The sequence below is a fragment of the Sceloporus undulatus genome, chromosome 6, assembly GCF_019175285.1.
Source record: "Sceloporus undulatus isolate JIND9_A2432 ecotype Alabama chromosome 6, SceUnd_v1.1, whole genome shotgun sequence".
In the NCBI taxonomy this organism is placed as follows: domain Eukaryota; kingdom Metazoa; phylum Chordata; class Lepidosauria; order Squamata; family Phrynosomatidae; genus Sceloporus; species Sceloporus undulatus.
This window is the reverse complement of record NC_056527.1, coordinates 133,418,529-133,440,164: the sequence shown is the minus strand read 5'-3', so window position 1 is coordinate 133,440,164 and position 21,636 is coordinate 133,418,529. Positions and strand designations below refer to the sequence as shown.

Sequence of the window (21,636 nt, the reverse complement as noted above, 5' to 3'; positions counted from 1 at the left end):
GAACAGTTTCCTTGGCTACTCAAAATGCCAGCTGCAGCCTCCCATCCCGAAATAAAGCGCCCATTGCTCAGCCTCCTCCTGTGTGACGTCAAGCAATTTTCATCTTGCTTTTTGAGTCGGCAGACAATGCAGCTGGAAAGAGGGCTGAGGAGGGGGAGCCAGACAAGAGCCAGACACTTTCCCCTTCCATCGAAAAGCAAAAGTGTGTTTGTAAAGGTTGAAGTCTCAATTTTAATGAACACAAAAGACAGCCTCACAGTACAGACTGAATGCAACACAACCCTATACCACAGCGAAGGGTGTGCCATTAAAAAAGGAAAGTTCTCCATTCTGCCTCTTTGAAAACTGAGCAATGCAACAACGGCAGACATTTTCCAAAGAGTCGAGATTGTAGAGAAGAGTAAAAGGAAAATGCATATTTAAAACAAAACAATCTCCTTGCATTTTGGCAAGAGCTGACGACAAAGACAACAGAAATCTTGAAAATAAAAACCCGTTCACAGAGGGGTCACATTTCACAAAATTACAGAATTAGCCATGTCACAGTTTTTAAAAGTGCAAGTCAAGTCTTTTTTCCTCTGAAGGAAGGCAGTCCATTCTCTCAAGGCGACCCACCAGGTAGTGCCTCTCATGCGCACCTTGAGGCACCATTGTATTTTTTCTCCCAAAGTCCTCTCCAAATAAAATAAGAAACAACTGCCAAACAAACCCACCAATCCCTGCAAGGTAGGCAGGATTGAGCAGTGGTGAAGGAGGAAACTGCTGCATTATCAATAGCCAGTCTGCAGCCAGGATATGGTCCTTTTTCTCAAGCCAAATCCTCTGCCTCTGTGGACTCTCCAGCAAGAAAGGCAACAGGCAAGTCTGTTAGCAAACCTTGCTTGTGTTCTCCCAGGAAGTTTCTGAATGTGTTTTGTTTTTTAAACCCACTCCCCCTCCCCAAAAAGTGGCAGATTATGTCTCCTTAATACCTTTGCAGAACACCCAGTGAGCCCAAAGTGGGAAAAGTTCACAGCTGTAGGGTTTTTTTTCCATCTCCTGATACCCTCAGGCTGCACTTAACAAAAAGGAGGGTGGGCGGATGGGATTAAAAAACCTGACGCAAAAGCCAGACTCTCTGGCTGGTTCTCTCTTGGGTTCTGGGAGGCTCTAGCTGCCGGCCTTTTTCCTGGCTTGTTTCAAACGCCGGGGCTTTAGGATGGTGTAGTTCATGTAAGTTGTATGCTGGTCGGAGAGTAAGGGGACGTAGAAAGCCCGGAACAGCTTTGAGGACCTGGGAGGAACAGAAAGGTTTCACCAGTATTATGACACACAAGTGTACATTTTAACAGCAAATGTGGTAACTCTGTACCCCAAACAGGCCCTCCTGCAGACAATGCAAGGTTTTGGGGGCCTTCTCAAGTATGCAGAAAAACATGAGTGACATTGTAAATGCAAAAAGAGTCCCCTTCCCCTACATGGCGTGACTAGGACTAATGTGTGTTGCCCTCAAGGACTAATGGACCTGAAAGGGCCCCTGACCATCGCATACATAAAATGGAGGGAGGGAGGATGCCTCCACAGGCAGCCCTAATCTGTCCTGCCCCTTCCTCCCCCAAACCTGAAGGACTCCGCCAATGCAGAATTAAATGGACCCAGACAAAGCCACTGCCTGAGTAGCATAATTAGTCGAAGGCTCTGAGTGCTCTCTAATTCAATTAGCAGCACCATTTATCAGAGCCAACCGAGAGTTTCTGCGGAACTCACTGACGTCAATGGGGGACGCGCTGCATCCCAGAAGTCTCTGGTTCAGCAGGCAGGAATGCAGCCACCGCCAGGGTCATCCAGTTTCCCGGAGCAGCAGTTGCGGGAAGACTAAAGCGTGTACGGAGGTCAAGCGGTGTGTACTTGGAGGGTGCATGAGCCCCCACTGGGCTCTTTCTCCCCTTCTAGCCCGCCAATTTCATCACACAGGGTTGGGGGAACCAACTCCAAAATGCTGTTTCGAAACCCAGGTCTCATCAACAGCACTGCTGGCCCCACTGTGTGTCAATATACCTACAGTGACACAATTAATTTCAAGCACAAAATTACATCTCTTTGAGGTGCAGAAAAGAGCAGCACAATTGGTGTGGAAATTCACTAATAACGTCAGGCTGTCTGGCAATTTTAGGATTTGCATGGTGCCTTTAGGGCACACCAAGGGCACAGGAGAAGTCTGCCAGCATTGTAGTTGAGGTCAGCCTGGCTAAGAGAGGTGCCACTACCCTCACGTTTGGGGCTGGGAACAAGCAGGCATGCCCCCTGCATCCACAGCTTTTCTCAGCCAAATTCCAGTTGCTGAAAATAACTGATGGGGTCACAGCCCCATTCTTCCCTCTCCATATTACTCTATTTGTTTGCATCAAAGGAACAGCTGCCAAATACTCAATCCAGCTTGCCCCACAGCTCACCCCCACAACCACTCCTCTCCACACTAGTAGCACACAAAAGTTGCAATCAGCTGCCTTTGCTATGGGCATGTCAAGGCAGGGCCTTCCCACAGCTATAGAGTCCCATAAAAAGGAAGGGACTCTCTATGTGTGTGTTCCAGTTCATGTTTACTTGTAGTAATACTTAGGCACTGAGTTCATGGGCCCCAGAACTTCTCTTCAACTGTTCCTTGTTTCAGGAACATGAGTTCCTCTGAGCATGGGCAAAGTGGAAGGTACGAGCTTAGATGCCTTCCTTTTCAGAAACTGAAGTCTGGAAGATTTTCACTACATTCTGGGGGGGGGGGGATTTCTATATGATCAGCAGGAGCCATGTAAAGCTCTGCTGAGCCTGTGATCCAAGTAACACAGAAGAGTCTGCTCACTCTGCCTACACAGAGTTATAGTTTTGCAAAAGCTACGTGGAAATAATGGACTCTTCAAAACCCCACCTGACTCCTTAAAATAGCAGGGGCAACGTGTAGCAGAAGGGAGGCTGCCCTTCATGATTGCCTGCATTTTTAGCTGCACCCTTCTGCCATCTCCCTGGAACTGACATTCCCAGTTTTCGGGTAAGCCGTTAACCTAGGAACACAGCTCCCCCCCTTCTGCCGCTGTCACCCTCTTTGGGGAAATTCTCGCTGTGCTGCTTCCCATCCGCCCACACACTAAGCTATTACATATACATTTGAAAAAGGTAACAATTCTCAATCACACTCTTTCTTTTAAAGTATTTTCCGAAAAGGAGCAGTGTGGGGGAGTGATGGGGAAGCCAGACGGGTGGCAAACACTTTTGATGAGCCAGACACGCCACCGACAGCGTTGGGAACAGGATCACATGGAGACCTGAAAAACATCCTCCCTCTTCCTCCCTATCCCCCCAGGAAGACAGCTCTGAGAGCTGGCAGATCTTTTCAGAAGGGAGGCACCCTAGGGTGGGCTACAGGTGGAGGAAAACAGGCAACCAGCACATGTGGGGTTTGGAGGAGAAAGGGAAGGACACAAAAGATATGGAGATTTAAATGGGAGGGGATTTGAGTAACTTCTGTGCCCCAGTAATTGTTGCAACTGTCCAAGGCTCACATTTTTGGGGAAAGGAGGAAAGGGCAAGGGAAGAGCTACTACTGCTTCTCAACAGCCGTTTCTCCCTATGTGTGTACGTACGTTTACCTCAAATACAGCAATCCTAAGTTTGACAGTAACTCAAGTCCTCTGCAAAGCCATCCAAAATGAAGTTACTGGAAATGGTTTCCTGCCACATCTGCTCCAGCCATAGCACCTACTGCTGCTATTCCAAGCCTTCATCACACCAAGCGAGAGGCACAGCAGACGCAGGATTTCACACAATTGAAGTGCAGGTAAGCACAACTGTTTCTCAGAGCAGTTCCTTCCAGATGACAATTGTCTGGCTTCCCTCACCACTACCACCCCCAAAGACACCAAGGCTGGCATTGGTGTGTGTGTGTGTGTGTTTTGCAAGAATCCTCCAGCCAGCATAGCTCTATACCCTCGATAACTTTTCTCCTCCTTAGAATACCTCCATCTCTTACCTTGAACTGTCTAGGAAGGGCTTGTAGGCAATACTGATCCATTCGTCTTTGTTTGCTGCATATCTTGGCTCCCTGGGCGCTTCAGTTGGGGTGTCTAAATCCACCAGGTAATGGCATTTGGAAATATCTAACTGCAAGAAAAGTGGGCATTTGGGGTAGGTTATGTTCACCTTCAGGTTCACTCTTTCCAAACACAAAATTACTTTCCCCATCACAGCCATACCATAGCAACAATGAGGATGCTTTTCTGTAGCTGAAAAGGGAGAAGGCCATGTGTTGTAATGTGCAAAAGAACCTCCAGAGATAACTAGGATGCCATGATAAAAAGTTTCCTTGAATATTCTAGGCTAATTTCTCAAGGACTAAAAATGCTAGTTCTCTTCATTCAATGCAAATCCTGTTGTTGCTGTGTGCCTTCTAGCCTAGGCAAACGTATTTCAGGCTCTTCTTGGCAAGAATTATTCAGAAGGGATTGGCCATTGCCTTCCTCTGAAAGTGAGATTGTGCAACTTGCCTAGGGTCAGCCAGTAGGCTTCCATGGCTGAGCAGTGATTTGAACCTTGATCTCCCAGTCTTAGTCCACTTAAACTTAGGGCAGGGGTAGGCAACCTTTTGGAGCCGGGGGCCGGGTTGGTGTCCCCCCGACAAGTCGGGGGGGCCGAAGCCGGGGGGTGGAGCTTCCACCTCTGGGGCGTGGCTGCATGCTGGGGGCGGAGCTTCCACCCTCTGAGGCGGAGCCACCCTCCAGGGCGGAGCCACTCTCCAGGGCGGAGCCTACCAAAGCCCTGCAAGGAGGAGGAGGCGTGTGCCCGCCCTCTCCTCCTCGGTGCCTTTCTGGACAAACACCCCCAATCTGCATTCCATAACACACACAACAGCACAGTTGTGCATTTCACATGGCTTTACTTAACATGGCCTCTTGCATATTTCAGAGGCTTATTCCATAATCAAACCCCTTGGGTTTAACACTTAGCATAGTTTAACATGGCTATGCATATTGAACATGTCAAGGTGGTTTCACCGTTCTTGGACCAAGTGTACTTCTCAGAAATGTGTACTTGGTTAAGGGACTTTGGTTTTTCTTCACTGCGCATGGGTTTGTAAAAATCACAGCAATTTACACTGGCCTTGCCCCAGAGGCTTTCTGATATCAATATTGCCATTAAAGAACCAAAAACACACAGAAAAGGCACTTTGGAAAGTCACACTCTCTTGGCTTCAGAAACAGTGCGTGCATGCCTCTCAAGCTGACTCATATCATTATCATTGTCATCATCATCATCATTATCACCACCACACTATCATTGTCAAAGCAAGGGAGACGTGTTAGCATTAAAAGCACACAAAACACACTTTGCAAGGTCACACTCTCTTGGCTTCAGAAACAGTGCCTCCATGCCTCTCAAGCTGGCTTATATCATCATCATCATCATCATCATCATCATCATCACACTATCATTGTCAAGCCAGGGACACTTGTTAGCAATTAAAAATAACTGAAAATAAAACAAAAAAACCCATCTGGCCTCTGGCCACTCACCACCTTCTCTTCCTCTCTCTTCGTCCTCCTCCTGCTGCCCCCTCTTCCTCCTCCTGCTCTTCCCGGCGGGGAGGCTGGGAGGGCCGCGCGGAGCCCCGTGGGGAGGCGGGTAGGGCCCCCTGCCGCCCTTGGAGCGCTCCTGGAGGGCCCCAGGGGCGGCAGCGGGCCCCCCAGAGGCCCCCTGCCGCCCTCGGAGCCCTCCTGGAGGGCCCCAGCAACGGCCCCGGGAAAGGCCCGCCGCCGCTGCCGCCGCGGCTGCCCATCGCAGCTTTTCGCCGCTCTGGGCGCCGCCATTTTGGGCGAAAAAATGGCGGCGCCCATAGCCCCAGAGGCCGCTATAGGCGCCGCCATTTTGCCGCCCAAAATGGCAGGGGAGGTCGCGCGAGACTTCGCCGCCATTTTGCCGCCCAAAATGGCGGCGCCCAGAGCGGCGAAGAGCTGTTACTGGCGGCCGCGGCGGCAACAGCACCCGGGGGCCAGGTGGCAGGCCTCCGCGGGCCGCAGGTTGCCGACCCCTGACTTAGGGCCTGAACAGACAGGCCAAAATAAAGCTGTTTTGGGTCACTTTGGAGGTATGCTGTTTAAATGACACATGCATCTTAAGAGGCCAGAAGCTGCACAAAAGCTGTCCTCTAGTACTTAGAACTGGAGCATGGCTTCCAGCCTCTTAGGACACGTGTGGCCCAAAGCAGCTTTATTCTGGCCTGTCTGTTGGGCCCTTAGTCACACAGGCTCTCTTCAGTTCTAGCACTTGTATTTCTAAAACTTATTCATAAAGGGTCTGGGGGCTTTGCAGAATTTCTGGGGCTGCACTATGCCCACCCCTGCTCTAAAGAGACACAAAAGTAATAATCAAAGATTGAACGCTAGCTCCACACTGCAATGACCATAGAGGAGGAGGAATGACAGGGAGAACAGAGGAACAAAGTGCCAACAGTGTACTGAAAAAAAGCAGTGCCACTTACATATCTAGAGGGTTCTTCCTGGTTTTGGTCATTCATGTCTGCTGGAATGATGCGTGTAGCCATTGGTCCTTTGGCAAATGGTTTTGGCAACTGGCCCCTGAACTCTGATGGAATGAACTGAAGCTGCCAGCTGCAGGAGAAAAAGGGAGCAGTGGAAAATTATAGTGAAACCTCAGACTCCTCTCGGAGCACTTTTCCCTTGCTACAAAAGACACAGTGGCCACTAAAGATGACTGGAAAAACAGCTGAGTCTGGTGTCACTGGTGATGAATGCAGCGACTTGCGCTGACAGCAAGTTGCATAACACAGGACTGGAACTGGACAAGTTGAACACCAGACTAGTTTTAGGAGACACGCTGGGACTGTATTTTCACAACTCAGTGACCGTTGACTGTTCTTCATGTTCTCAATGCTTCCTCCATACCTTGGAGGGCTGCAGGATACCGAAAACAGGAATGCTGCAGCCATGACAGGAGGAGGTGGGCACGGGGGGAGAAGGAGGGCAGCATTTCTGGAACAAAGATCGTTTGTCTGGAAGTGTGGACATGAACTGAGTACGGCTGGCCTTTTAAAAAATCATCTTTCCCTAGTAAGTCCCATAGAACGCTGGCATATCAAGTTATTTTGAGGACATCTGCTATCGTAAGGCTGGATCTACCCCAACAGAAGGAGCTCTGATGGGCAGGAAATTTAGGCAGATGCTTTGCTCCTTTCAGAGTTGCCAAAAAATCAGAACTTGGCTGCTGTGTCGGCCCTAATCACCTGCAAGTCTAGAACTAATCCTGGCTCTTGTAACGCTGCTGCAGTTTTGACATAGACTTGGGCTAATTTTGTTTCTTCTAATGGTTGTTCCCTTATGACAGAGTTGGAATTTAATGCCTTGTTCCTTCCTCCCTCTCTTTTTAAGACACCCATCTGATGCTTTATGATCTAGAAGCCCTTAGGTTATTAAAGCCTTGAATTTATAGCTCCAGCAACGTCTCCACAGGAAGAACTGCCTTGGCATGAAGCTGTGAAGGCACTGAAAAGTGCAGTCTTCTGACAGGAGCATCATGTTGCCTTCAGGACTTCAGTGCCATAGTAACCAAACCTTACCAAACCCCACCAGGACCGCAAACACTTAGTCCTGAGCTCCAATTCCCATGCAGAAAAAAGCTGGATTTGGTAAGGCATTAATGGAGCAGACACACATCTCCTCTTCTCCCAGCATGGGGATGATTCTCTTTTTCGAAAAAACATCAACCTTTGTTCAAACTGGGGAAGGTGCAAGGAGTTGGAAGCTCCTTCATCACTCTGCCTTTCTGCCAAACAACCAGAGAGGCTCTTCAGTCTCCAGCTTCCTCTCCTATCCTTCTGGAGTGGCAGCAAGCCTGCCCTCACTCCTTCTCAATGTATTCACAGTGACAGGGCCTAAATAATTTTGGAAGTGGGCTTCCTGGAGCAGCCAAGCTCTGCAAGTAATCTCTTACTCCGTGATTTTTTTTCCTGTGCTCCTGCAATACTGTAACATATAGCTACTGCTGCCTAGTGTTGTTCCATGGGGAATTCTGAGCAGTTGAGTCAAATTTGCCCCTGGGGTTGGGGCATGCAGCCCTCGAGATATTATTGGTATACAACCCACATGCTATGTTGGCCAGGCCTGAGAGGAATTGTAGTCCAAGTCCTCTATGAGGGCCACATGTTCCCTCCAACTCAGTCCCTCTTTCTGCTCACTGGTCCAAATACCTTTCTCCGATCCCTGCAGTAACCAAGAGTGGCCTAAGCATACACAGGAGCTCGGCATACACAGGAGTCACACAGCAGTTGTGATATGAAGACAACTGGCAGTGGGTGCAAGTTGGCAAAGAGAATGCAGGTGGCTGGCCTCTCCCAGAATGGGAGATTTTCCCCCAAAGACCACTCTAGCCCACCTAAAAATTTAAATCCACTTTATTTCCAGACTAATCCACTACAACAGGAACTGTCAGAGACCTCAGTACTTTTACTTCAAAAAGAAAGAGCTGCTACTTGTATGCATGACAACAGTGTGCCATGGGACACATATTTGGTTCAGGAACCATTCCCAGAATCTCACAGAAGAAAGATCTAAACAAGTCTCTTGACAAGAAAATAAACTTACTTATCGGGCAAGAGGAAGCTGCTGGGAAACCGATACCACTCCTTCCCTACACAAACGTGAACTGGTCTCCCCTCTGGCACTGTGTGAATTGTGGGATCGGTGGCAATCCTGTGAAATTCTGGGTACAGGTCAAGAGGCCCATGGTAGCCTATGAGGAAGAAACACTGCAGTTAAAAAAGAGAGAAGAGCTGGCAGGACCTTTGTCACTGAGTAACATTTCATTATTTACACCTTCAAATTGACTCTGGCTTACAGTGACCCTATCCTAGGGTATTCTTTGTCAGATTTTTTTTCAGTGGAGAAAAGGCTGAGAGCATGTGACTTGACCAAAGCCACCCAGTGGGTTTCTGAAGCCTGGTTTCCCTCAGTCCCTCAGCCATAAGTTGGAAACAACTTGATGATGCAAAACAACAAAAATGAGAACACAGCCAGATGATGCTGCAATCCCCCACTTTCTACAAGGCCATGAATGATTGTGGGGGGCTTCAGTAGCTCTACTGTAGGTCTGGGTGGGGGGGACTTTGGTTACCGCAGAGAGAAGAGGGGAATACCAACCTCCACAGTGATCATATGCAAGCATTAGGTTTGCTTACCCCTGTGTGTGCTAGTAAGAGAATGCCAGCCACTATTGGCCACATCTTGGGTCATCTGTTAATTAGCCTGTGACTAATAAATAGGAGGGCAGCCTCTCAAAACCAACCTCGGAATAATGCCACCGATCGTGACACGGAGAGCAGCCCAAAAACAAAGACTGTTCCCAGTGCCAGCCAGTTTGAAGAGACAGTGTAGTGCTCCAGACGGTAACGTTGGAATATAAAATGGTAGCATTTCTAAAAGGGAAGACAGGACAGAGAGAAGCAAAGTATCAGTATAATTTAAATTAAAATAGGGAAACCAGACTTAAGGTCCTCTGATGACTAAGGAAAGGGTGGATTCAGGTAAGAAGCCTCTAGTGGCTGTTCCACACATGAGACTTCAGGAAAGATTATGTACGTGACAGGGGGGGAAATGATACTCATAATTATTTGTTCCCAGGTTTAAAAACTGGTTTCTTGATAGTTGGGAAACTCTATCAGGTATAGTATTAGACGAGTGAGAACTGTGCATACATTTCTTCTTGTATTCAGTGTTCCATAGTGTTGTGGAGGAATTATGTGGTTTAGATGAGCAAAACACTGTTTTCTGCACAGAAAATGGGTTTCCTTTTAAGAAAAAAAGGTGCTACAAGATTCCCTTGTATGCTGGTACAGACTAAGACAGCTATGTTTTTTTAATACTGGTACTTAGAAAACTACAATCTTATCAGGACATCCTGCCTGTAGAAATTGACCTGAGATATACGACACAGATGAACAAGAATTTCATCTTTTTGTATGTCTGTGTCAAATTTCCAGCCCTTATACTTTTCAAGGGCTTGTGCTTGGAACTTGGAGCCATGGGAATGAAAAAAAAATGCCCATCCACTGTTGACAAGATGTTTTCCATAGTTTCCCAGTTGTAGGACCTTCAAGAAATGCCACATTTCTCTCCCCTTACACCTGCACCCCACCACTGCCTCCATTCCCAAAACACACCTGAAGGGCAGAGAGTCCCACAGCCCCACAGAGACAAATAAGAGGGTAGATGGGATACAGAAACCTCTCTTCTTTGTGAGGCTGGCTGAAGAAAATCAGGATCCAGATGTACACAGGAGAAAGCGTCAGCCAGTAAGGACGCCCCAGGTTCTGAACTGGAAGAAACAAAAGAAGGTTGTCTGAGGGAAGGTTTCCAGAGATGGGAGCAAGGCCATTTGGCTCAGGACAACGATACACCTGCACTCAGCATGCTAGTGCCTCATTGCTCTTTGCTTGTTCACTTCAACCTCCAGGGTGAAATCAGATGCAGATTTCACATACTACACACTTCTATTTCTAGGAATCCTTTGCATGTGTGGACCTACCAGAAGAACCACAATGCCACCAAAATCCAGGTATACACACATAGACACACATATCTCTAGTTTTATAAAAGCTGCTATAGGAAAAGCAAGTGGTCTCTGGAATGCCAGCAGCTTACTAAGAGGTATATGAATTCATCCAAAGGAAAATCTCTAAAGAGCTGAAGACTTTGAGGCAAAGCAGCTAGCTTAGAGAGCAGGGACTCTCTCCCACCCAAATGTCTCCATCGCTTCATTACAATAGCAACAGAGTGTGGCAAGAACTCTCAAAGCATACACTCTCTCCTCTCTCTAAACCATCCTTCATCTCCCCTCAAATGAAGCAGGAAGTCATTTATTTGAAAATAACAGCAATTACTCTAATTTGCAAGAACTGTGGAGGCAGTTCAATATGTGTCAATTTTTTTTAAAAAATTTTGTTTGAATGGCCCCGAAAAGGAAAAGCTCACTGTGTTAAACAAATCCAGATCAGTACAGCCTTTCACAAGCCAGTGTGAGAAGAAGGCATATTGATAGAAGGGACCCCCTGTTGCTTAGGGACACAATCTGCTCAGCAGAAAGGCATGAAACAGGTAGTTAGGGGCAACCTCCGCTGCTTGGCTGGCAAAAGGCCTGCCTCCAGCGCTCTTTGCAGAACATGGATAGCTGGTGCACTCTTGTGGGTGGCCTTGGAAGTACAAGCTATCATTTCTTAGACTTGAACCTAAACATGGACCACTTGCCAGTTTCTGATGCAACTCGTACTGGTCATCAACAGTTGGACTTAGTTGTTTTTTACAAAGAATCCTGGAGCAGTTTGAGCCTTGGTCCAATCCATCGCAGAGCTTTGAAAAATAACTCTTCTGCACTATAACTCTCAGATCTATTCCACAACCACCTGATCAAACCACTCAATTGCTATTTTACATGAAATTGTTTAGACTTTCTAATGCTTTTCTGACTATCATAAGGGCTAGAAATCTATTCAAGCTTTGGACTCTTGGTTCCTCCCCCCCTCAAGATGAGAATCTCAGCATAACAAACTCTGCACCAGATTCCTGGCAGATGTAGCAATTCTATGGATGTTTTGAACCCATGTAAAACACTAGAGATACTGGGCAGGGTTTTGCTAGTACCAGTGAAGAATGCTCACAGAAAAGCTCTCCCCCCACCAACCACAACCAAAGACTCCAAAAACAGTCACAGGACTCACCGTGAAACTTCTGCAGCAAACTTTCCATGAGGGAGGTTAATGGCAAGGCCAGAAGTGCCAAAGCAAAAGCCACGTTGAAGTTCAAGAAGCCATTGATGAAGTAGAAAGACCAGGGCTCTGTTCCTATAAAAGAACAAAGGGGGGGGAGCCATTTGTGGGAGATGGTGGTCACACTCCTATTGAAAACATTGTGTCATATCCTTGTGGAGAAGATGGAATCAACACTAGCTCTTTACTGAAAACATACTCAGAGGAAAGTCCCAGGTTTGTGGCTGCATGAAGTCTGAACTGGTAGTTAGGGACTCATGAAATTGACCGAGGAACCAGCTAGGAAGAGTATTGTTTTTCCTTTTCCTGACTTCAAGTTATTATGGCCCATAATTTTGGCTGGCCTTTATTATTCTTTCAACCTTTTTCTCTACAGACTTGTGTAGGAAAGGCAAAAGTGCATTTTGCGCCATAAACTCCAGAGCTTGAGAAATCATTGCCGTTCCCCTTGGATTCCTATGGTTCAACTCCTGATGCATGCACACTATTTTAGGCAAAGATTGGAAAAACTCCTTTTGTGGACCAACATCCAGTTACTTTCCTCGATGTCAACTCTTGTCCATACAAGTTGGATGATTCTGGGAACTGTAGTCTGAAAAGGTAACTTTCCCAAGCTCTGATTCTAGAGTAATCTTTGGGGCCAATTGCCACCACTTGAGTCAGCATACCTGTTCATAGCTTCATTTTACTTATTTCTGTTCTGCTTTTCCTTTGAGGTCCTCAAAGCGGCATACTTATACAGCTTACTTAGGCATACGCCTGGGTGTCAGCAATGCCTAAATGTAAAAAGTGTTCTGCTCTTCAACATGATCCAGGCCAGAGAGGGTTACAGCAGCTCTTTCATTAACATGAATATGTTATGTAAGTGTCACTCTGCATAAGACCCTTCAGACTTCACTGGTCCCCGGAGGACAGTGAAGCCAGCTCATGCTCACGCACAAGATGGGAAAAGGTCAGTCCCAATACACTGACAGAGGAAAGAGGCTCCAAGGTCTTACAGCTATGGATTCTGGAATAATTTTGCAGAGAACAAGGGCTCGCAGAAGAAGGGAAAGATCAGGCTACTGTTACAAAGACACAAGGAGCTGAAAGCTGCATAATCCTATGCACAAAAACACCTTTCACTCATTGCACACAGCCCTGAAATTTGGCATCAGAACAGCAGAACTCTCACTCTGAACAAAAGAATGTACATTTCCCATAAGCTTTCAGTTCTGAGCATGTCTGGATATCCTTGGATAACCAAAAGGGAACAGCCCATTCTCCAAGGAAGAGGAAAAGATAAGTGGGTGGGGGGGGGGGAAGTAGTTTCAGGCAGGACCTTCTCTGGGACAGCATCCCAAGTGTGGAATTTCTTTCTTCCAAAGATGGGACTACACAATTGTGATTCTGTTCTATGGGATCTTTGATTCACTTTGGTGCCTCCTCTGAACCTGATTTCTGTTACATTTTGTCCATCAACATGGAAATCTAGTTTAGATGGGAAGTCAGGCTATACGTATTTTCATGAATAAACGAACACCCAGAGAAAGCGTGCACTGATTTTTACAGCACAGTTAGCACAGTCAACCTGATCGGTTACTCACTCACCAGGACATTTCTCCCACATCCTGCAGATGGACTCACCATAAAGATCTGGTCCATGTGACGTGAAGACATTATACAAGACAATGTTGAGAGGAGCAACCACCAGCTTCCCATAGTGATAACTATCGACAGCCACCAAGGGAACCTTAGAGAAGATGCATGATGCCGTTTATTAGCTGGTCTCACACTTGGAGGTTTTAGCACTGAATCTCCTACATTTAACCAAGCAAGAAGGTGGCCCTGAACCTCCCCGCTGCCACCACCATTATTTATTTTAATTCTGTTCCCTTCTCATTGAGGGAAGGAAAAAAAACCTGTAGTCTTATCTCCACTGTTTGTTCATGTGAATAGTACCACTACCATCACAGAGTGAGTGCCTCCCTTCATCAGAGAAAAGTACTCCCTGTCTCAAAAACACTGCCGGCTGTGGGCAGAGCCTGAAAAAGTGGCCATGCTGCCTGGGAGACTCTGCAAGTTTTTAATCTGCCAGACATAATTTTTCCAAACTTGGCCTGTGGGACACCCTCCAAGGACTTCAATGAGCAGACTAGGACTTATGAAGGAAGAGTCTGGGTGAGTACAGTGTGAAGAGCTAAAAGAGGCACTCTCATCTAACTACACTGTACAGAAGAACCTGTAGCTGTTCCTTGACTCTCCTGTCAGCCACAACTAATTTTGGGAGACTCACCAGAAACACCACCAGTGACACAAGAAACCATCTTAGGAAGCTCCTCCATCTTCTTTTCAGGATAAGAAAGTCAAAGGCAATTGGAAGCCTAGCAAGAGAAGGACCAAGATGTGTTAGGGCAAGAGACTTGGGACAACCTTTTCTCTTCGTCAGCTGTGGTTAAAACTCTACTTGGAAGCTTAAGAAAACTGACTGATTGCCCTTGGAAAACATCCTCCAACTCTAACCACCAGCAACTAGCTGGAGATTACTGTTCCACCACTCCACTAAATGTCGCTTATTTCTAAACTATTCAAGGCTGTAAAAATTAGAAATTTACTTTCTTTTTACAATAGCAGAGAGAAGAGGAAATGAAGATTAAAAATTATAAGAATGGAGAAGTGGCACTGGAATGTGGAAAAGCAAAGGGAATAGAGAGTGGAGTGTGTTCAGAAAGATTTGACCAGTCAAAGAAGAATCTTTGCAAATACAGCACACAAAAAATAGTAACGGAGAACATCTGAACTGTGGCGAAAAGAAAGGAGATGCATTAGATCAATATCCTTTCTTGTGACAGAAAATATTTTTTCTATCTATTGGAAAAGTGATAGGATAACAGTTTCCTACTTTCTTGGGAAAAACAATTATCATAAGAAGCCCTGTTTAGTACCATTATAGAAGGGTCTTGAGATGTACTATGATCTGGTAGCATTCTCTGCTCAGAGTTCTTCAAATTCTGCAAAGTAAGATATCCTAACTGGAAAAAAGTCTCCGTTGAGTACATTCAGGTCACCCTAAACCCTGCACACTCCACACTGATCTCAATAACTCTGTTCCACAATGCATTTTTGGAACTTTCTTCTGCAAGCTAGAAAATGTTTTAAATAAAAGGAGACTCCAAATTTGAGTAAGCTTTGTGCAGCATGGAAAGGATGCATGCCACCAAATACAAAATTCACAATTCTCCAAAACACACAAACAAACCAGCAAATACACAGCTACCTCCCAGGGGTAGCAGAGTCAAAAAATGCAACGGTGTGTTGGCACTGTCTGAGTGCAATGGTGAAATAATCAGCTTTGGAGGAGCTTGAGTGCCTCTCTGTGCCCATCCAAAGCTACCAGGCCAAGAATGCTTCCACTCCTTTCTTTGGCTTACCCAAGTGCAGCACTGAAAGGCCAACCCACGATGGCTCCAGCAGCCACTCCCAAGACTGCCAGAGAGACTTTATCCATGTACCACCCAGTCATGGCTACTAATGTGCTGTACATGCAGAAGCTGCTGGGGAGGAAGGCTGAAAAGCAAAAGCAGCAAAGAGGAGTCAGGATCAGACAGAGCAAAAGTTGAAAACATTTTGCATAGCCCCACAGGTCTCCTTGGCAGGAGGTTTCTCCCAGCCCTAAAAACAGGCAAAACAGTTAAAGGACTCCAGCTTAGTGATAAAGAGTATCTGATTTACGTGCAGAAAAGTTGAATCCCTGGTATTTCTGCTTTTAAGAAGAGATTGGAAGAAAAGAAGAAAGTATTATCTCTCTCTGGCCGCATCCACACTGCAGAAATAATCCAGTTTGATAGCATTTTAACTGCCATTGCACAATGCTATGGGATTGTGGGATTTGTAGTTTGATGTGGCACTGATCATCTCCAACAAGGATAAATGTTGCACAAAATTACAATTCCCAGAATTCCATAGCATTGTGCCATGGTAGATAAATTGATCTCAAACTGGATTGTTTTTGCAGTGCAAATGGAGCCTTCTCCCTCCCACCTTGAAAACCTAGAGAGTCATTGCCAATCAGAGTAAATGTCCCTGGACATCTGAACCAGTGGTCTCACTCATGTATGAGTTTATAGGGTAAAACTGGCTTCTGCTTGGAATAATTTAAGAACTACAGTACCTAGAAAAATTATTTTTCTGGTCTACATTTCCCGCCAGTTTAACCATTGGAACAGATATGTCCTAAGCATCCCCTTGTAGACTGGAGGGAGGCTACCTCCTTTCTTCTCCACTGGAAATATTTTGCAACTGATCTTCTCTTTTCATCTTAAGCCTCAGGAGCCAAAGTATAACTAAAACTACTTCTGAAGGATCCAAGCTAATTTCTTCCCCTCTCTAAAAATAAAAATTGTGGTATTCCCAGCAGAGAAGCTAAATGGCTTTCATGATTTATTCTGATTAAATTACATCCAGAAAGACTTTTATGCATTGCCGTTTCTTGCCACAGAGTTTGGATGCCCAGAAGTCAGCCCTGACTACTCAGTGCAAAATCCAACATGCTTTTGAATATCTCAGGCATCTTTGTTAACATTTCTAACCCAAGCCAGTGCAAAGTACATGCTTGAGAAGTACATGCATTATTGGCTGAATCTTCAAAATCAAATACAAGGCAGTGGGAAAGGGGTAAGAAAGATTAACCTAGGCAGTAGTTATGGCTACCGTTTTCCTACAAGTTATCATCTTTTCTCGTGTTTGGTCCACCTCCCATCTTCTTCAGTAAAACAATCCCTACCAAGTCAATGCAAATTCTGAAAAACCTCTTTAGTCATCAGGTACCAAGGCAAAAGTGACCCCGACACAATTTAAATCTTAACTTACCAGCAGCTGAGCAGAACATCCCAGTACTGAGTACCAGGAAAGCCAACATGAGACGGCTCACATGCAGCCCAAATTTCTTGCACACTGCCCTGGGGAAGAATCAGAACAGTCCAGTTCACAGAGGAACCAGCACCCCTCACGGTGCCAACAGGCAACAGCAGGCCAGATGGCACAACGACTCAGTAAAAGAGGGGTGGAAATCATGCAGCCTTCCTGCTGTTGTTTGACTGCAGCTCCCAGCAGCCCTAACCTGGAGGGCAAACTGCAAGGAATGCTGGGAATTGTGGTCCAATTCCTTCAAGGACTGCCTTGACCATAGACCATGCAGGACTAAGCAGATCAACAGTCAGTACAAGGCACCTTCCTATGAAGGTGATTCAAGCCACCTCCAAGCTAAGAAATAAAAAAAAAAAATGCTCTCTGGCCAGTTTTATGCTGAGATTCCACTCACTAGTACATTACTTGCCAGTACATTACTGTGTATTATATCACAGGTTGTAATTACTCTTCTAACCCCATCTAGCTCACATCACCTGTTTCCTTATACCTTCCTTTCCTCTCTGTTTCTGAGGGTTTCCCAATACTCTGGCACATAGATCTTCTACTGACTAAAAACAAATGTGAGAAGACAGTCCTGAGTGGGAGCTGGCTCACCAAACAATTTATTTGTTTAGTTTGACCTTGTGTTATACATCAGGTAAGACAACCAGCAAATGAGGTTGTCAAGGTGGCTTATGACATAAAACATGCATGCTGTAAATACACAGTAAGAATTTGGAGGTAAGTCTTTGCCCCAGTAGTTTCCGATACCAAAATCTATATGATGAACTGAGAAATATCCTTGTGGTGACACTCATGTCAGCAGCCATACCATAAAGAACAGTACAAGAAGCTAAAGTACTTACTTATAAAAGTAGAGCTCACAAACACAACTCAGGAAAGCCAAAAGACAGCGCAAGAAATAGAAGATAAGAACCTAGGAGGAAATGGTTACAGTTACAATGCTTTCTGAAACTAACAGCATCACATCCAATCTTCCTCAGCCTTGATGGAAATTCTGGGCAGCCCTTCTGCCTAAGCATTGCCCTATTCAATTGTGTAAATGTGGTTACATTCCATATATGCAATTCCCTTCACAACTCTACAGGTAGATTGTTATTCCACCTCTAGCATGGAGGACCAGCCAGACATTCACTATGAAGTCAGAAGAATATGGTCCAGCTTGCAGTCTCCAGTTGGAATTATTCTTTTCATATTTTTAAAAACGATGTCATTTGTATCGTGTTGCATTGACTGAAACATAAGACACCCCAGAAGAAATCACCCAATGGCAGCTGCATTTTCTTCCCATACTACTGACCAAATCATGAAATGCAGGGGTTAAATTGTGATGAAAATTAGCAAAGCCTCTAACGCTGGGCAATTTGTGACCTACAGAGTGCATGGGGAGGTCAACCTTCCATCCTTCTCCCCCAATTGTTTGCAGTTGAAGAATACGCCTTAATATGCCATCATGCATTCCCTAGTTGAAAGCTAATGGCGCACTTACCTTGTTTGTTTGCAGAACTCTGGCATGGAACAAGGCCGGGAAAGCATGGAGCCACAGATATGCGTAGGAGCGGATGGCATAGACAGGAGAGTATTCCCATGTCTGGAAGCCTTTCCCATAAACGAGGTAGTGCATCTATCAGGTGCAACACACAGAATGCAGGTAAGGAAAAGCGGCATATAATTAAAGTATTATTATTATTATTATTATTATTATTATTATTATTATTATTATTATTATTATTATTATTATGGAATGTACTGGTTCTTTTATGTTTCAATTTCATTCACCAAATGAAAGCTTTTTCCTGCCTTATTTTTTTAGGTTTTTGTTGTTGTTGTCAGTAAATGTCTGTAATCTCTGTTGTGAATAGAAATGTTTTTGTGTACAAGAGGCTTAAATAAATGAGACCATGAGGATCTCATGGTCTTATTTGCTAAGAGGTACTAAATACTGGGTGTCTTACCTTGGTGAGTAAGAGAAGGTTAAACTAAACAAATTGTTGGGTGAGCCAGCTCCCGCTTGGGACTGTCTTCTCACATCTGCTTTTAGTCATCAGTTTATTTTATAAATGTGATTTAAAATAATTTCAATACGAAGTTTAAAAAACAACAACCCTGAATCACCACAAACAGCTGCTTTGTACAACATAAAGGTTGTTATCTTGACCAAGCGTAATGTGTGAAAAATGTGATCTGGAACGTATCCATAGGCCCACACATAGATAAGGAAAACTAAAAATGTGATACAGTTTTATCATGGAAAGAGTGGCGTGAAGCATGCCTGGAACCAAATAACGTTTAAACCCAGGAGTGATTATGAAGGTGGTTAAGAGATCTCACAACCCAGAGAGACCCTTCACTGCAGGCCATGAAGCCACTCACCGGTTCCCAGTAATTGAAGGTCTCATCGCAGTCGGAGATGTTGCTCAGGAGGGCGGCACAGAACCTGGCTGAGATTAAGCACTTGAAAGCCGTAGATCCTTCCGGGGCCCAGACGTGCCCTGCTTTGCTCCCACTCGGCCTAGAAGACAACCAGAAGACACAAGCGTTAGCCCTATCAGCAGCCAGGGAGAGGAGATTAGACAGAAATGGCACGGTGGCTGAGGCTGGCGGAAGGAAAGGATGCTCAGCCAGTTATTCTGGGGTTTAAAACAGAGCGCTTTTCAACATCCGGAAAGACTGAGCAGCGCATAAGTACTGTATATGCATTTAAGAATATAGTAATCAGCGCTGGGGCAACTGCAAACCCAAACCACTGCTCTTGGTTATTTTATCCCATTTGCAAGTTTGCTCAGCAAATACAGTTAAGGGTTTATTTTTGTAATACCCATCCAAATATTAACTGGCTGGCCTGTAACCCAGAGGAGATGATGGCTCCACAAGACAGCTGACTAAGGTCCAAAGCACACGGCAGAAATAACCCAGTTTGAGACCGCTTTAACTGCCCCGGCTCAGGGCTAGGGCATCCTGGGAATTGTAGTTTATTGGGGCATGGACAGAGAAGGCTCAATGCCTCACAAAACTCCAGTTCCCAGGAGTGGATTTAGGCAGCCCTAAAGCTCACCTCTCATGGGGCTTTCTTGGCAAATGTCTTCAGAAGGGGGTTGTCATTGCCTGAGGATGAGAGAGTGTGACTTGCACAAAGTCACCCAGGAGGTTTGCAGGGCTGAGCTGGGTACAGATATATGTGTATTTGTGTATGTGTGTGTGTGTGTGTGTGTGTGTGTATATATATATACAGTATATATATATATATATATATATATATATATATACACATACACGCGCACACATTATATAGTTGTTGATGTGTGCCTTCAAGCCTCTCCTGGGGTTTTCTTGGCAAGGTTCCTTCAGAATGGGTTTGCCATTGCTATTCCTCTGAGGCTGAGACAGTGTGACTTGCCTAAGGTCACCCATTGAGTTTACATGGCCATATATATCTAGGAATATATATATTCCTAGGAATGAATGAATGAATGAATATATATATATATATATGTATGTATGTATGTATGTCTATCCCCACACACATATGTAATACCCACACACACGCATTATATATATATATGCACACACAGCCACATATATTACATATACACTATATATACAGAGGCAGACATTTCTGCCTCCCGTTGAGCCTCTGGTCCTTATCTCGCTCCCCCGATCGAAGGCTCTTCCTCTGAGGCTGAGGGAGCCTGACTTGGGTTTCCATCAGGGCTGAGCCTGGATTTGAACCCAGAGCCCTATCCCAAGCCACGCTGGCTCCCTGATGATGATGATCCTTGGTCCCTCGCCCTCCTCACAGGGTTTACCTAAGGAGCCCCAAGAGGGGCATGGAAGAAGCCCTTGAAACCAAGGGGACCCCGGGGCCCTCCCCGCCCCGAACACCGCCCACTCACTCGGCCTTGGGCTCCTCAGGCGCCGCTTCCTCGCGCGGGCGGCTCACAACACTCGCCGCCGCCGCCGCCGCCGCCTCCCCTGATGCTGAGCCCCATCGAGGCCGCTGACGGGACCCCTTGGCCGCCATCATGACTGTGGGCAGCGCCAGGGCCTCGCCGGCCGCCGCAAGCCCCGCCGACTTTCCCATTCAGCAATGGGATACGTCACCGCTGAAGGCGGCCGCCGCCATGATGGGTGAGGGCAGGTTGCTCTGCGCACGCGCGGCACCTTCCTTCTTTCCTCCACTTGTGTCCCTTTAAGAGATTGTGGACTTCATCTCCCAGAAGCCTCAGCCATGTTGGCCAATAGCCTGGGATCCTGGGAGATGAAGTCCACAATCTCTTAAAGGTATACAGTTCAATAGACAAATCCCTTTAAAGAGCACAGTCTGGGTCTGAGAAGGAACCAGGCATGTCCTCCTTTTCCAGCAAACGTCCTACATTTTCCAGCCAGGAGTGCTCAAAACCTCCTCCATTTGGAGCAGGACTGAGCAGCCATCAATTTATTATACATTTGACATTATACATACATACATACATATATAGACACACACATTATGTATACACACACACATAATACATGTACACACACACACACACACACACACACACACTATATATATATATATATACACACACACACACATATATATAATACATGTACACACACACAATACATGTACACTATATTATATATATACACACATACATACACATATATAATACATGTACACACTATATATATACAGTGGTACCTCAGGATATGAAATACCCAGGTTACGAAATTTTCGGGATACGAAAAAATCCCATTGGAAATAATTGTTCCGGGTTACGAATGTTTTTTCGGGTTACGAAAAAACTTTTGGTGCTTTTCGGCGCTATTTTACATGGAATCGCGGCTTTTCCCCATTAGCACCTATGGCATTTCGGCTTACGAAGGCTTTTCGGGTTACGAAAGCGGCCGCGGAACGAATTACTTTCGTAACCCGAGGCACC

At 45.7% G+C, this 21,636-nt stretch overlaps 1 protein-coding gene across 1 annotated transcript; it reads right to left on the bottom strand.

The window, feature by feature from the left end:
- Positions 1 to 211: 211 nt before the first annotated feature.
- On the bottom strand, positions 212 to 20,787 carry ALG9 (ALG9 alpha-1,2-mannosyltransferase). The gene is made up of 15 exons (XM_042474060.1): positions 20,602 to 20,787; positions 19,082 to 19,220; positions 18,198 to 18,332; positions 17,554 to 17,624; positions 16,649 to 16,737; positions 15,211 to 15,346; positions 14,076 to 14,163; positions 13,427 to 13,532; positions 11,753 to 11,875; positions 10,199 to 10,353; positions 9,325 to 9,454; positions 8,625 to 8,772; positions 6,506 to 6,635; positions 4,001 to 4,131; positions 212 to 1,273 (listed from the first exon to the last, which is right to left on the bottom strand). The coding sequence occupies exons 1-15, from the start codon at positions 20,730 to 20,732 to the stop codon at positions 1,150 to 1,152; spliced, it is 1,836 nt and encodes a 611-aa protein (XP_042329994.1). The 5' UTR covers positions 20,733 to 20,787; the 3' UTR covers positions 212 to 1,149.
- Between the last annotated feature and the right edge of the window lie 849 nt (positions 20,788 to 21,636).

Coding starts and splice junctions, on each gene's coding strand:
- ALG9 (XM_042474060.1), bottom strand. CDS start 20,732: ATGATGGCGGCCAAGGGGTCCCGTCAGCGGCCTCGATGGGGCTCAGCA. Junction 19,221..20,601: donor CCTGAGGAGCCCAAGGCCGA/GTGAGTGGGCGG, acceptor GTTGTCTTCTAG/GCCGAGTGGGAGCAAAGCAG. Junction 8,773..9,324: donor ATCGGTGGCATTATTCCGAG/GTTGGTTTTGAG, acceptor TCTTCCTCATAG/GCTACCATGGGCCTCTTGAC.